Raw genomic sequence first — 16,006 nt, 5'->3', positions numbered from 1 at the left:
ACTTGCCAGCATAATAATCTAAAACTTGAATAAATTCCAAGCACCAAAGTTAAGAGAAAGTTCCTAATTCTTAACTCTGCATGACAACATGCATGGTGTTACCTCCAACTGCATAGTTACTCGCTGCCATCTGATTTTTGAAGCATAACTTGTATGTTGAGGTGATGGAAAATACATTTAATTTTACTGTATACTTCTGCTAATATAACTTCTGGTACATATAGTACAAAAGTATTGTATTCTAAAGAGCTTAATGAAAAATAAGAAAAAAGATGGTGATCCAGCCTTTTTTTGATCAGTATCAACAGAATGCATAACCACATACTTAATATATTACATTAGCAGCTATAGCATAACAGTGCTTTGAGGAAAGCTTATGTTTCAAGTAACTGCTTGCAGTTCTTATTTAAAATCACATGGATAAATGTATGTAGATATATAATTTTTAATGATTTTTTATTTTTAGATTTTTTAGCTTTTAAACACATTTGGATTTGAAATACAAAGTAGGTTCTATTTCTTTACATTTCAAGGACAGCAACTCTCAACATTACACAACATTAATGGCCACACTACTTACACTCATGAAGCCATGACACAATGTAAACATTATGTATACATCACCTAACCCATCCCCTTTGACCTTCTCTTTTTCTGCAAAGGGGCTGGAAAGGTAACTTGGTTTCCTCACTCTGGAATCAGAAAGACGACTATCTTTTCGTCTACTTCATAACACTGATGGTAAAGAAGAAATAATTAAATGCTAATTGGTGATGTCCTTTTAGTTATCTTTCTAAACCTATTAGCAGATATATCCATAAAAGCACTAGTATACTCCAACCCCTAACAGTCTGCTTTGCTGTTAGAACCCTGTCTGCATGACTCTTCATAAAGGGTCATCAGCTACTGTACCTGAGAGCTGTTTTGTGTTACCATGATGCAGACCTCCGTTACAGATGTGTTGTACGTTTACTGAGAGGGCTAGGTTTGTGGGTCCAGCTATGCTAGCATAATTATAGCCATGCAAATATTTTTAATACAGGTAAGGCCTAAGGTAGAATGATATTTTGAAGTTTGGTAGTTATAATCTACTTAATATATACTTCACAGGACTTGAAAAAATCAGAATATAACTGAAAATGTAATTCTACTTGAGAAAAGCAGTTTGCATGTTAAAAAAATAGCTGAAAGGTATATCCCATAGAAACACAAACTGCACTGGGAAGAACTATTACACAGCTGGTGCTGTTACACATGAGGATTAAGGCACCACTGCACATAATTTTGGCCCATTTTCAGCTCCAACTAAACTTAGTAGAGTCACTGTATTTTATTCAGTGGGATGCTATGGTTAAAGCCTCAGCAACAGGAAAAATAACAATAGCAGTCTGATTTTGCATTTATCTCATCTGCTGTGGCTTACTTGCTGAACAACGACACATGCAAACAAATTGTACCTTATTTTTAAGATTTCATTCTGGATTCAATAAAGGGTCATATAACACAGCATGCTGGTGGGACAGTTTATAGAGCATTCAATGCCTCAGCTATAGCAAACAGAGCCTCTATATTTAATTTAGAAAAGTGGTATGCACTCCAGCACATGCTGGATTGAACAATGCAACCTGTGAATAAAATCTTGAATTTTATTTTTTTGTTTTTAACTTAAGAAATGAAAAGAATGACTGTGAAGTAGGTGTAATTACATGCATATTTTAATGTACAGAACAGTAAGAGGTTGCTAACCATTTGGAGTTCTTCAATCTGTTAACTGTAATAAGAAAGAGAAATACGGTTTCAAAGGGATAACTTTTTTCAGAAGTTACTCTTCTAAATTAAAAAAAAAAAATAAATCCATGCAATGTAGAAAGAGCTGCATTTCTTAAAGTTTACATGATCAATATTCTGCTTGTGAAAGTGTTTGTACCAGGATTGCATTTATTGTCTCTCAAATAAATAGGGCAGTATTCCATTATATCTCCAAACCAAAAACCTTATTTAAATTGCCTGTGGGACAACAAAACCCACCTCAAACAACTATTGCTTGAATATGATGATGCTTGCAGTTAAAATCCATTTGGAAAAAGAACCAAACCACATCAGAAGGCAAGCAGAGGAATACTACACCAAGCCCCTACAGAGTCAGGGTCCTTGTGCCCAGCAGAATAGCCCAGATTCCTTTCCCTGTGCACGGGGTTATCTCAACAGAGCTGCATGAGTGCATCTACAACAAAGAATTACCTCCTGGGAAGGAAAAGGGGAGACCATAATCCTAGTAACATCTGCTAGGTGAAACAACGTTAACAAACAGCGAAATACTTCCACCTTTTGCAGAAAGTATTTTTTGTGGTCTTTGCAAACACCCCTGTATCATGTGCTTTATCCTTACAATGTACATATGGTACCCAGCATCTTTATTTTTAGTCAAGATACTAACCAGCTGTTGCTGAGAGGGAGAAAAACACCCATTCATTAATCCTGTGACCTTACTCATAATTTTGCCCGGCTTCATTATGGGTTGTCTGTTGGTTTGTGATGAGTTGGTTTTTTTTTAACATTTCCAAACATGACCCGTTTTCCTCCGTTCCAGCCCAGGCGCACCTTGTTGAACCAAGGAAGGTAAAGCCGGTGGCTAGCAGTGCAGCAAACAGGGGCAGTGCCTCCGGGCTCGCAGGACCAAGCCCAGCCAGAGAAGGCACAGCCCCGCCTGGACGTGGGCAGGGGTCGTCGTGCTGCCGCTGTACGCCCACGAGAAAGCCGAAAGCCGGGGAAGCTGGGGAGGGAGAACCAGGCAGCTCAGCCCGTCGCTGCCCTCCCCGGCAAGGTGTGCTCTCCGCCGTTAGGCCCCGTTTGCCGCCTCGCCTGCAGCCGTGGGGAGACAACCATTGCTGGCTGGGTTGCGACGTGACCCGCCGGCGAGGCAGCGAGCCGGAATGCCCTCGAACGTGTCCCCCGGAGCCCTCTCCCCCGCGTGACGGGACGCGGCCGCAGCCCCGCTCCATCCTGCTGGCTCCGTGCTGAGAGTAGACCGCCCCAGCCAACCGCGGGGGACGCCGCGCCCGGACACCCGCCGGCGAGGGGGTGTGGGCCGGCCCGGGGCGGGGGGGCTGCGGGACAGGATTAGGTTTCAGGCGGCCGGGGCGTGCCTGAGTGCGCTTTCCCCGCGGCGCGGCTAGGTGCCGTTACTTGGGGACGAGAAGGAAGAAGGCGGAGAGCGGGGCTGGGCCGCGGGGGCCGCTGAGCCGCTGGGGTAAGAGGGGCGCGGGGCCGGGGAATGGGGGGAGCTCGCCTGTGCTGACCTACGGGCAGAGCAGTGCGGGGAGGAGCCGCCGCGTAGCTGGAGTTTGGAGCTGCCGTTTAAAACGTGTTTAATTCAAGAAGTGTTATTTATTGTTCTGCTGGTGCGCCAGGGTTTGTAGGGGCCGGGAGGGGGCGGCTGGGGGCCGCGGAGCCCGGGGGGGGGCCCAGTCTGTTGCTCCCCCATCATTCGCCCTGGGCCGAGCTGCCCCCGGGCGGCAGCGAGGGCGCTGGACGCAGGGCCGAGGTTCCGGCCTCGGGCCTGCTGGAGGTCCGCAGGCTCGGGCGGCCTGGTGGGGAGCCGAGCCTCCTCCGGCTGCCGCAGGGAGCTCTGCTCCTCCTCCTTCCCTCTGATCCCCACACCTCCTTTCCTTAACCCCAGCGGTAGTGTGTCGTGCAGGGGAAAGGGCTCCTCACCTGCCGCAGACCTGCGAGCGGCCGCAGCCCTCGCCCAGTGCTTGCGGGCGGCGGCTTGGAGACAAGCTCGGAGCCGGCTGCAGGGCCCGAGCAAGGCCGGCGATTTCCCCCGCGGCGGGTCTGCGGGCTCCCGGTGACTGCGCCGTTACCTATTGCCGTGCGAGTGTCGGCGATTGTCGCGGGTCCGGACCCCGCTGCAGCTATCTGGCGTTCCCCAGATCTGCGTTTAAACGTGGCTGTTTTGGGTGTGATGGAAGTAGAGGGCGAGGCGCGACCCTCAGCTGTGCCCTCGGTGGTGTATCTGGTGTTTGGGTTAATTTTTCTCGTGTGGTATCTGCCCTTGCTGTCAGTGCCTTCTCGCGTTACTGAAAAGATTAATAGGAAGAAAACGAGAAAGAAAAGCCCTCACAAAGCCGTCCGTTTGAACTTGGAGTAGTACCACATGTAACAGATTTGATTTGCTATTTGGCTGAACAATGCTCTATTTTTATTTTTTTTTTTCCTTTGCTTTTATAAACACTGTGTCATCCCTTCATATTTCTGCTTTTTAACATAAGCAGATTTTGTTAGTGTAAGCTGATGAACAGAAAACTTCCTTACTGGCTTTGGTGCCAGAAAAAGTAGCAGGGAGCAGACCAGTGATTAGGCTGAAGGGTCTGAATTCTGCTGTTGAGGAAGTCTATTGTCTAATGCCTTGTGGTTTCCGTATCAGCATTGAGTTTTCCAAGATAACAGCAACTCTTTGGGAGGGAAGAAACTGACCTGGAAAAGGGGAAAGTGGTAAAATCTTTTGGGGAGATGTTATTTGATGCTTCCGTGGAAAATGGAAAGTAAAGTAACATTAGAAGAATGAAGAATAAGAGTATCTAAGGACATATCCATCTTAACTGGCATCATTTTTCATGACAGAGGACATAGCTTTTTTTTTTTTTTAAACCTAAAATTGTTACGCATTTTTAGTACACGTATTTTTTATCTCTCTGTATCTTGTTAATAATAACATGCATGTAGCATTTACTGATTAGTACTGGTGTTTCTAAAATGTCTTCCTTTGTTCTTTCAGTAAGGCTTTTTTGTATCGGGACCGGATACATCCTCCCCTCTCTGCGCGAAAGTGAGCTAAGAAAGTTAAGTCAGTAGCAGCAGCAGGGAAAGGAGAACTGCACTACTCACATACTAATGGATGATCTTTATATTCCATCTGGCTCTGTGTCTGTGAATTCTTCAGATAGGAATGCCGTACAGCTCAGTCTTGCAGATCGCTCTAAATGCTTTTGTTTTAATAGATAGCACTTTAATCAGTGTACTGAGAACCATTGTAAAGAGCTTTTAAATAATCTTCGCGTTTCATGTAAGGAAATTTAAAATTCTGTGAAGTATATCCAGTAAATTTTCTAACTGGCTTTAAATCTGAGTGTGTTGCTGAATCAGTTTAAGCCAATACAATGCCATGCTGGCAATATTCGTATCATCACTGGTAAGGGCAGTTTTGTTTCATTGTTGGCCTTCCCGACAAGTCAGTATATAAATATGCTATTTTTGCCTCGGCAGTATTGGAGTATTTCTTTCTCAGGCTTTTCAGAGCTTGGCCTTGCATCTGAGACACCTTGCACAGCAGTCATGTTACATACTGCTTTTAATGATTTTCTGCTTTTCCTGTATTACTCACCTGTTAATTGCCAGAATGTACAAAGAGAAGTTTGTGTTTTCAGTTTGTAAGGAAAGTGGTGACTCTTCCTTGAAGCTTATCGGCAGTGGGGCTTCTTCCTATTTATTTATTTATGTGTGCTCTTGTTACCTCTGTGAAGAATCTAGTATACATTAAGAGGTGCAACTGTTGTAGGAACAGTGTTTCATCAGGTTTAACTGAGTTTAATGAATATGCTAATCAGCTGCATATGCTGAAAACATAAAGGGGCAATATTAAGCATTCCTGGGTTTCATACATTAATTCAGGATATGTTGTATATATTAAAAAGTTGCTTTTCAGTTTCTGAAGCAAATCCTGTATTTTGAAAGTTAGAAGAAAGTAATGCCAATTAATGTCAATTTAAAATATTTACTGAAAGATTTTGATGTTTTTGTTTCTGTGGTTTTTTTTGCGTTTTTTTCTTTTTTTTTTTTTTTTTTTTTGGGTGAGCAGATGGTCTATTAGTTTCCTTGACCAAGAAAAGAAAAAAAAAAAAAGCCACCAAAAAATCTCACCATAAAAATTTCCCCTACTGTGTTGTTGGTTTTTCAGTACTCTTTACAAATTACTGTTGAATGCCCTGTACACATGCTGATCAGTAGGTGAAAGCATTAAGTATAGTTTGGGCTCATTTCCCAGTTGCAATTATAACTTGCACATCAGCTAACATGATATTATGCTCATGTAGGGCTCCCTACAGTGTTAAAGAACATTATTATTTAAACACAGTGAAGAGATTGCTTGTTCATCCAAAAGCATTGTAAGTTTCCCTAATGCATAAGTGTAATGTGTGCAGAAACCTAAAAATAGTTGAACATTCAAAATTCTGTTTTCATAGTTAATTAAAAATACAAGATGTTTTTCAGCTCTATCACAGTACTTCAACATATAGTGCCAATACAATGATCTGTTTACATCTTTTTGATGCATTCAGTATTGTCCTAATTCAAGAAGCTGGTAACATCACTTTTCAGGCTGCTTATAATCTTATGTATGCTTTGCATTTGTTTCTGAACTTTTTTTTTTTTTTTTCTGCTTTGACTGTTTCAGAACAATTTTAATTAGCATAGGTTTTAAATGTAAATGTCAGGTTTCTCCTGCTTGCCTGTTGTATTCCAGGTAGTCAGTGGACATCTGCTGTTTTCCTTTTGGTGCAGTTCATGTTTATTTTCCTTGTATTAAATCCTTAATTTGAATCAGTTTGCTCTTCTGTCATCCAGAAGCATGCAGTCCAGAGTCTCTTGGCTGATGAAACCAAGTGATTGATGTTAATTTGTCACATTTATGTCCTGTCAGTAAAATGATAGGCTTGCCTTTTTTTCCCTTTCTTCATTTACGCTTTTTATTTATCCTGCTTTCCCTGTCTCTGCTGTCCTGCATTTATCTTCACATCCTTTTACTGCATGCTGAAATATGTGTATCTCATTATGAGTAGCGAAGGCTATACAACTCACGCTACAGTTGTCAAGTCCTTGTAATATTGCTCCTAATCCTAGAAAGTGATTTGGTATAGCTCAGCATCTAAGACTCAACAGCAAAATTGACCTTATGACAGTGGAAGAATATATATATAAAAGTGTGAGCTCTTTGAATTTACTGTGAATGGCTTCTGCTGCCTTTATATTGACAAGACTCCCCGCAAAGAGTTTGGGAATCACTTTAGTTTTCTTCCTAGAAATGGTAGCCAGGAGGTAGGAAGTAACTGAGTGCAAGGGAATAGGTTGTGGAAATCACAGGCAAAGCAGAAGGTTTATCAGTAACTAGTATCTTCCACTTCCTTTGCGGTTTGGTTTCTGTTCCGTGTCAGGCAGTGCTATCACAACATGCCTGTTTGAGGTATAGCCAGAAAGGAGGAGAGGGAAATGGCATGGGTTAAAAATCAGCTATGAAAGGGTATTTCTAGCCCAGTTAAATCCAGGCCCAGGTGTTGAAATTTAGATCAGAAGTTTTGAAATATACTTTTTAGCAGCTATAAAATGCATGCTGTGACTGCCATACTGCTTAATTGAAACATATTTAGTTTTAATCTCAAGTGACTGCTAGCCAAGGTTTGGGTCTACAGATCACTCTTAAGATAGGCATTTTCTCTCTATCCTCAGAGTACTTCAAGTAGTGCATGAGTGACAGAGCAAAGCCTATTACTATGTTTTCTGTCTTTGGCATCACATGTTTGCTAAGCCAATGCTGTGAGCATTAGTGTCCAGAGTATTATCTGAAATGGTTTTGTGAAATAATAGATGCGTTATTTGTCAATGAAACAGAGTAAATTTCATTGCAGGAAGTACATGATCATGTGTGAAAGGGTAGTCATTGGAAGTGAGTCATCTTTCCCTTTTCATGAGTCTTTTGGCTGTTTAAATAAGTGGTTTACATGGTTGCAGTGGAAAGGTGGTGATCAACATAAATTTCACATCTCTCTCTTGAAATTCTAACACCTGTGGATTTGAGTGTTTTAGGAGTGGGCACAAAGAAACCAGAGCTGCAGGATGCCAGCTGTTTTCTGGAAACTGACCTTACAGAAGGGAGCATAAAGAGTGGGGAAATGTGTATATAACACATTTTTGTTTGTTAGCATGGAAAGAATAAAATTTCAGAAGTGCATGTTTGAAAGGGATCGTCTTTAACTTTTGTGCGTGTTTAGTAGAAGACTGTTTCTTACCATGTACCTGTATAAAATTACTTGTGTTTTCTACTTTCCTGTAATAAAAGAGAAGCAAAAAGAGAAGGTACTTTTTTTCCCCCCATTCTTTTTAAGCCACATCTTTCAGGTACCTATGCCTCTAAGACTTGTGAATGTGACTTGTTACTCTTTTTAACAGTATTTCTTCAAGTTGCCAATAACAATGTCTAACTCATTTACTTTGTGTTCTTACTACTGTGAAGAGATTAATGAACTTAGCACTGAAATACAAAAATAGTTAAATCTACTTTGAGCTAAGCTAGTAAGCTCTTTGAGGCATGAACAGTATTTGCATCTTGTATAGAAAGACTGGTTTTGGCTTCAGACTCCTGTGAGACAGGCTGCCAACAGAAGAGAGAATCAGAACTAAATGAGAGAATCAGAACTAAACTTCCCGTTTGTACATCCAGGAGTTTGTGACAGCATTATAAAAATATTTACTACAGCAAATGATAAACCTGTGCCTTTTGGACAAATAATCATGCAGGCCTCCATAATTCTCTGCAGCATTATTGTTAAAATATCCAGAAGCAAACTGATTTAGAGGCCTATAGTGGGAGGTGGTGTTGTGGGTATGCCTCTGTGGTGCATGTTGGGCAAATGAGTTCTTGCTTCCCTTATATTTCGACTATGTTAATGTGCTGCTAAGCTGGTGCTGACAGATCCCACTTGTTATCATGCATGTGGCACAGCAGGAGCAGTCACGTGGCTTTTTGCCATTTCAGGGTGCAGGGAGAGAGAACAGGGGTCATCTTGAACTGTGACATGTAGAGATGCTGGTGTGTCTCAATGCATTGCTTCTGCATCAGAGGAAGTCTTGTGGAGGAAAACATCCTAACAGCATTTTTGATCTTGCTGCTGCTTAGTGCCACAATTGACAAAAGCATAAAGCTGGTCAGCTGAGGAGGGATTCCCCACTAATATAAATGCAAAATAAGGAGAATTAAAACTGAGAATTAAAAGATTGATTTGCTGATACTAAGGTAGCTCTGGAGCAGTATTCCTCCTAAAGCATGAGGTAAATATGAAGTATATAATGAGTGTCTTAGCAGAGCTAAGGACTTCTTTTCAGTGCAGATTAGGCAGCATTATCTCCATCAACAGAGTATATTTAGGACTTGTGTCTGCTTCTAGAAAGCTTCCATTACAATCTTTTGAATTCATACCTCTGGGATTGCACAAAGAGAGTGGTGACCTTGTCTGTACTGTCACTTGCAACACGTCTTTCATAGCACACCAAGAATGAGATTTTTGTCAACGTGAATCATAATATAAAGCAATATCCAGCTACTCTAGGAGATACAGACTTTTTACAGCTGAATCTCTTCTTGAGATTCTTAGTGAGCTAAAGCAGAACAGTTACCCTGTATTTTTCCTGATTAGTTTCCTTAGAAGATGAGACTTGAACATATGATGAGATGTGCTTGAGCATACAGTACTCGTGACAAACCGAACCATTGCACTGAAATGGCTGAAAATACTCCGTATCTTTTGTTTGTAGTTGTTCACAAAGTTCTCTCATTGCATCCACAGCACAGCCCCAAGAGTAGCTATAGAAGAACTGTAACAGTGAAACAAGGAAGAAATGCTTTGCTTGGCAATTGCCATGAAGAAAAACAACTGTGAACATGTCATCTATAAGATGTGAACATGATCTCTATTTGTAGCTGGGGGCTCTGAATTGAAGAAGTGATAGTAGTTTGCTAACCTAGAAAGAAAAGCTATGAGTGATTAAGGTTTGGGGGAAGCCAGCTTGCTCCATAATGTTTATATAATCTCATCCAGCCCTTCCCATGTAAAATAGATGTTTTTTTGTCTTGTTTTCATAGATTGACAAGGTGACAACATAAGATATTTGGCATGGTTTTCAGATCTGGTAATCATGTGCTGGGATTTGTCTTGCCAAGTGAGAAAACAAATTCAGGAAGGCTTGTTTTCATTTATTACTGATTTGCATAATTTGGATTGTGGAATAAGGTTACCTTGGCAAAGTCACATTCCAAGGATTTGAATGTCTGTCCGTAAGTGGTATATTGTCCTAAAAAGGGTGACCAGCAATCCCTTATCAATATGTTGGCAAATTCAAATGCAATAAAATAATCAGATAGGAAGCCTCCTGCGTATTGAAACTAGGGAAGTCTTGGTGATGGAACTTGAAACCCTTTTAAACCCACTTGATTTGTTTTTTTCTGCACAAACTACAAATAATATAGGCTTGTGAAAATGTTCATCCTGTCTCGTGTTCTGTCAACACCATTCTTTTCCCTATCTTTCTCCAAAATTTCAAGAAAAACTAATCTTTCCTGAGTGCTTAAAGATCACAGTGCTCTGCATGTTGATAAGCTCACCAGATTTAAGTTGTGATGCTATACTGAATTGCTTCCCTATTATCAAGATAACAAAGGCACCATTGATAAAATGCACAGTTCAGTTCATACACGTGCAATGATATTTGAACTCCTCACTTCTCAGCTACCTGTCTCCATCAAACATATTCTGTCACTACAGATTTCTGAGCAATTGCAGATACACTGTTGAACTGCACCCCTCCCAAAAAAAACAACAAAACTCCCACCTCCCCTCCCTCCTGCCCCCCCCCCAAAAAAAAACAAAAAAAACCCAAAACCAAAAAAACCCCAAAGCAACAAAAAAGAATAAAGCAAGTTTAGATTTTCTTCCTCTCAGTATAGAATTTCTTGCTGGAAAACCCACACTGACAAAAACCCAGCCGTCATCCAAATCCGAGTCTCGATTCCAGTAGGTGCTAATAGTGGCAGCTGTAGCATGAGAGTCCTGCAAGTCTGTGTAATGTGAAAACTTAAATGACTTATGGGACTTTTCAAAACGTGACTTCAGAAAATGTGCTAAGGCTCATGCACCTGAAATGGTCTAAACAGGGCTTGAAAACTGATCCTGCAGGGAATGTTTTTTGTGAATCACTGAAAAGGAAAGTGATGAAACTGTGTAAAATATCAGTGACAGCTGTGATTCATAGCCTCTGATTAAAGCAGTGCAGGACATGTTATGCAACAGTACGCAGGCAGCAGCTTTGATATGGAAATGTAAAAATAGCACAAAGCATATTCCTAAAGCAATTTTCAGGGAGGTTTTAAGCTCCAAAGTAACTTGGAGTATGTTCAGCTCTGAGGTTATTTTAATCATCCAAGGAGATACTTTTTTGTGGATTGTTATTTTGTGGGGTGTTTTTTTTTGTTTTCAGAAGTCAAGCTTTCTTGTTTCCTTCAGAGCTTAGTGCTTCTGTAAGTGTGACCCTTTTTTCTTTCTGTTATTTTTCAGAGAAATACTGTATTTGCTGCCTCTTACCATTATTGGAATAGAAGTTGATAAGCAGAAGATATGCTGGAAACAATCGGTAATTTTTTTTATTTGTATCACTATTATGATGGCCAAATCAAGTGTGCACAATAGATTTAGGACACTGGTATATACTGCTGAGAGAGGTTTTGTAAAAAATATTTATTGTGCTTAGAAATATATGGTGTATTTGAGGTTTTGTATTTTGTATTTGAAAACAAAAACGGTACCATCATTTGTTTAGTTTGTTTCATTTTTAGCCTGCTGTTTTGATTTCATTGTTTTAATCTTGACTATAATTTTAAAAGTTTGTACAAAAAGGACAAATGTTTTCTATTATGGCTATTTTCAGCACTGTTTGTTTACTGGTCTGTAGCCACAGTTCCTGTAATTGAACTTTGTTACTTGCTTGTATGTGGTTGCTCCTAAACAGCTACTGATTAGGAATGACTATTGCCACAGATACACATCGGGCCCTCCAGGCCATGGAGCGCTTACAGGAAAAACTTCGGGATCGAGGTGACATTGCAAATGAGGAGAAGCTGAGCTTATTAAAATCGATGCTGCAGAGTCCTCTCTTTAACCAAATTCTCAACCTTCAGACTTCTGTTCAGCAACTGAGAGATCAGGTAGGAAAAGCAGCCTCCCAGGTGCAAGAGAATTGCTAAGAAGGTGCAAAAATAGCCTAAATTTAATGTCTGCTAATGCTTCAGGGATCTGAGGAGGATGTACCCATTGACTTTTCGGGGCTTTATTGAGGTCAATAGTTTATGTATGTGCATTTTTATATGTATGCTTGTTACTCAAAATGCACGTGATAGGGAAATGATGATCCTGACTGGGAAGTTAACATAAGGCCTTCTGTCTCTGTCCTTCAAAATGAACATGTTTTCTGTGATTTTTTTTTCCTAGTGTTCTTTCACTGCTCTTTCGTGTCTTACACTGAAATGACAATAGATGAGGGAAGCTGCAGAGTGCTGATTTCAGAAGAATATGAAGATCTGGGTTTTTTTTGTGTAGGAATAAAAGATCAAAGAGAAGCAAGAGCTCATACCTCCCTGCTCAGGGTGTTAAGTAAAAGTATTTCTCTGCATCTCTCCAGTGAGGATGAGAAAAAGGGCTGCAATTTGACTGTACGTTCTTATTTATTACTGTAATGTAATTTCCTGTCAGCGGAATAAAAACTTGAAGAATACAAATGTAGTTCAGTAACTGAATTAGGACTAAAGTGTGTATCTGGCTTTGGAAACAGTTGTTCTTGTTGACTCCTTCAAGATGGGCAGCTCTGTGGCTGGTATGCAGAAATGCCAAAGCCCCTGAACACTGACCTTATCCACAGCATGGAGCTGCATCCAGTCTCTGTACTGCAGCTGGTGAGGAGCCCTCATGATCTTGATGCTACTTCAGCTGCATAGCAGAAGAGCACAGTCTGAATCATATTTGTGCTATTTTTCACAGACAAGAAATAGTTGGAATCGTGTCTATAGTGCTCTGTGTGACTATGTTTGTTACATCTTGCATGTTTAGTATGTAGAGATCTGATAACATTGGAGTGATTTAAAAAATCTAGGAAAAAAAACTGTTCTGAGGATTTGTTTGCTTTGCTACCTGAAAGGGATAATATAACAGTAACATCCAGAAATTATGTGAATTACCTGAATTTAGTGAAAAGGCAAATTAAATTTTCACTTCCAGACATCAGCTGTGAAGTTAAAGGATGCTTCTCTTTTTAAATACAGTCACCCGAATCAGTAAAATGAAGTAGCTGGTACTACAGACAGGTAATTTCCAATGTGTATTTTTTAAAAAGCAAATAATAATTTAACTTCTGCCTTAAACCTACAGGTTTATCTGTGCAGAAGATTTAGTGGCCCATGCATGTTGCATGGTATGTACACAGTCTAGTTGACAGGGGAGCTACTTAGATTCGAATTCCTTTCCTGTCATGTGTTCACAGAATACCCACACATGCAAATATGTTTCTGGCCATTCTTAGATTTGGGTCAGCTCTTCAGAAAATACCTTGTGTTTTCTGTATGGATTCTTCCCTAAAATACAACATGAGATGTCTCTCTCTTCTTTCCTTTATTTACATGTTTATAAAACATACTGAAACAGGACAGAGAATAAAACCATGAAATAGGCAATCATGTTAAAAAAAATAAAAAAATGTGTTTCTTGACATTTTCAAAGGCTTAGTTTTGTTCAAGGATACCCTTTTATTTTCCTCTTATGGCTGGAAAGGTGCTTTGTTCTTGAAACTCTTAAACTACAGGTTGGTGAAGACTGCAAGGCATGTGAATAGTGACCAGGCTTTTCGGCTAAGCACGCGTGTCCGTGGAAGGAGACAAGTGTTTCCCAAGCTTTTGCAGTCACAGCTGTGCTGTGCTGAGCTGTGCAATGGCTAGATATTGCAAGCTTCTACCCACTCAAGACTAAGATGCATAAATTTTCTGATACTTCATGTTAAGCTGCACTGACAGTTGAATGGGGGTCTGTTTCTTCTAAGGTGAAGTGTAAGGGGCAGTCTGTTAAGCTGCTCCTGTATCTGTGAATAATTTATGTGTTTTTAAAGAGCTATAAGACTACTGCAAAATTCTCAGGAAGTCATCTCCCTGGTGTGGGAGGTGGGAAGTATAGGTTGAAAGAGAGGATGAGTGCAGAGAAGGAATATTCACAGTTTACTGTCCGAGTCCCTGCAATCATCCCAGCATATGTAGGTCACTGAGACATATGTGTGGGCATGTAGTGGCCTGAAGAAATTTGAGAGTGTGACATATTCCTGTCTTGAGGCACTGTGTCTCGAAGGCGGAGAGGTGATAGTGCAAGCTCCATCTTTGGTTTGTGCAGTGAGTCTGAAAAATGACCTGGCAAATCTTGTAAACATCTGTTATGTTTTCCTAGCAAAAAATAGGATGCAGATACACAGTTTAGGCAGACAAATATTCCTTGCATTTTAGTGAGAGTTACTACCGTTTTTATGGCCTGAAATAGTAGACTTCCTTTTTGTTTTTCCCCTACAGATAGTGATCTTTTAAGCATGAAAAGAACACCTGAAAAAGTGTGTTTCTGCATGCATGGAGATGTTTTAGGTTTGGTGTCCTATTTCCTTAAAGCTTCTGTGTGTTAATTAGAAATTGATACCTTTTGTTAGCTGGTGCATGCTTAGTAAAAGGCCCTGTAGTTTGCATTTGTGTTGCATATGCAGTGGTGTGGACTGAGTGATGTATTGCTTCATCTAGATGTAGATCTGCAGACTTCATCTAGGCATGATGCTGAAGTCTGCAGATCTGGTGTTTTGGTGCTTGTTGGTAGGGGCTTTATATTGTTGTGGGGTTTTTTTTGTTTGTGGGTTTTTTTTTTTTTTTTTTTCTTAGATGAGCAGGCAGGATTTGTTTGCTCCTCAAATCTGTCATTGTTAAGAACTGGAATGGGAAAAGTCTAGAGACAGCAAAGGGGTATTTTTGTCCTGACTTTGTTGGTCACTTGAGGAGCACTAGGAAAGCAGGGGTTTTTTTGAATTTATTGAATTTATCAATAATATTTGGATCTCCAGGGGTCACTTGCAACCCCAGTGATACTGTGATCCTGTGATTTTCGTTTGTTTATAACATACTTTAAAGAAAATAATCAGATTGTGCTGACAGTCCTCTCCTGCTTCTTTTTTTTCTGTCTCTCCCTTGTCCACCTCTTCCTCCCTCCTCCATCCTACTCAGGGCTCTGCCTGAACAAAATAGCCTTCGCTTGGCTGGGCTGCATTCCTCAGATTTTTTTTGCTTGTGAGTTTGACCATAGCTTCTCATTCACAATGCAGTAGGGAGGATGAGTGCCCCTGCACTGCAGCATGTATTGGGTTGCATGGGATAGCTGGGTGTCAGAGCTGAAGAGGATTCAGGGAAGAATATATGTCAGATATAAGGGAGAAGTTCTTTACTATGAGGGTGGTGAGGCACTGGGATAGGTTGCCTAAAGAAGTGGTAAATGTTCCATCCCTGGCAGTGTTCAAGGCCAGGTTGTACAGAGCCTTGGGTAACACAGGCTAGTGTGATGTGCCTCTGCCCATTGAAGGAGGGTGGAACTAGATGATCTTAAGGTCCTTTCCAACCCAAACCGTTCTATGATTCTAAGAAACAGAGAAACTGTGTCTTTCCATATTGTCTGTAAGCACTTTTTTTAACTCTGTGTTTTGCATTGACTGTAGAGGAGCCCTTTAGTTTCCATCCTGGACCCATTTTTGTACAGCACTGCTTGTTGGTGTTGTGAAACAAAGTGCTTACAGGAAACGCTAATTTGGAATCTGCTTTGCCTGCCCTGAGGAGGAGACATAAAGGATGCACACACATAGCCAAAACTTTTTTCTGTTAACAGCGTGTTAATGTGGATTGAACAGTTATTTTTGCCTTTTCCTCCTACATATACTATTCAGCACTACTTGTCAGTGGTATTTCAACCGTCTTGCAAATCCAGTTTTCAGAATAGTGGAGTTAATCAGTTATGGAAAATATTTTTTAAAAAGATGAACAAATTTTACCTTCTGGTTTGGAAGGCAGAAGGAATGGGAGAATTTGGTCAGTTACTGTATGTTTGCAGTAATGTCCCAACTCATA

General features: G+C 40.7%; 1 protein-coding gene across 14 annotated transcripts in view; it reads left to right on the top strand.

Annotated features, from left to right (window-relative positions):
• Window positions 1–3,096: 3,096 nt before the first annotated feature.
• Window positions 3,097–16,006, top strand: part of MPDZ (multiple PDZ domain crumbs cell polarity complex component) — a 92,380-nt gene continuing 79,470 nt past the window's right edge. For all 14 annotated transcript variants that reach the window (XM_061367937.1, XM_061367943.1, XM_061367941.1 and 11 more), the window contains exons 1-3: window positions 3,097–3,250; window positions 11,382–11,457; window positions 11,862–12,028. In XM_061367937.1, coding sequence (XP_061223921.1) covers window positions 11,442–11,457; window positions 11,862–12,028 — 183 coding nt within the window. In that variant the 5' untranslated portion in view covers window positions 3,097–3,250; window positions 11,382–11,441. The remainder of the gene's footprint in view (window positions 3,251–11,381; window positions 11,458–11,861; window positions 12,029–16,006) is intronic.

This window comes from Neopsephotus bourkii, unplaced genomic scaffold (genome assembly GCF_033783945.1).
Source record: "Neopsephotus bourkii isolate Nb327-2 ecotype Australia unplaced genomic scaffold, CSIRO-AGI_Nbou_v1 NB_1413, whole genome shotgun sequence".
In the NCBI taxonomy this organism is placed as follows: domain Eukaryota; kingdom Metazoa; phylum Chordata; class Aves; order Psittaciformes; family Psittacidae; genus Neopsephotus; species Neopsephotus bourkii.
This window is presented reverse-complemented; position numbering and strand designations above follow the sequence as displayed.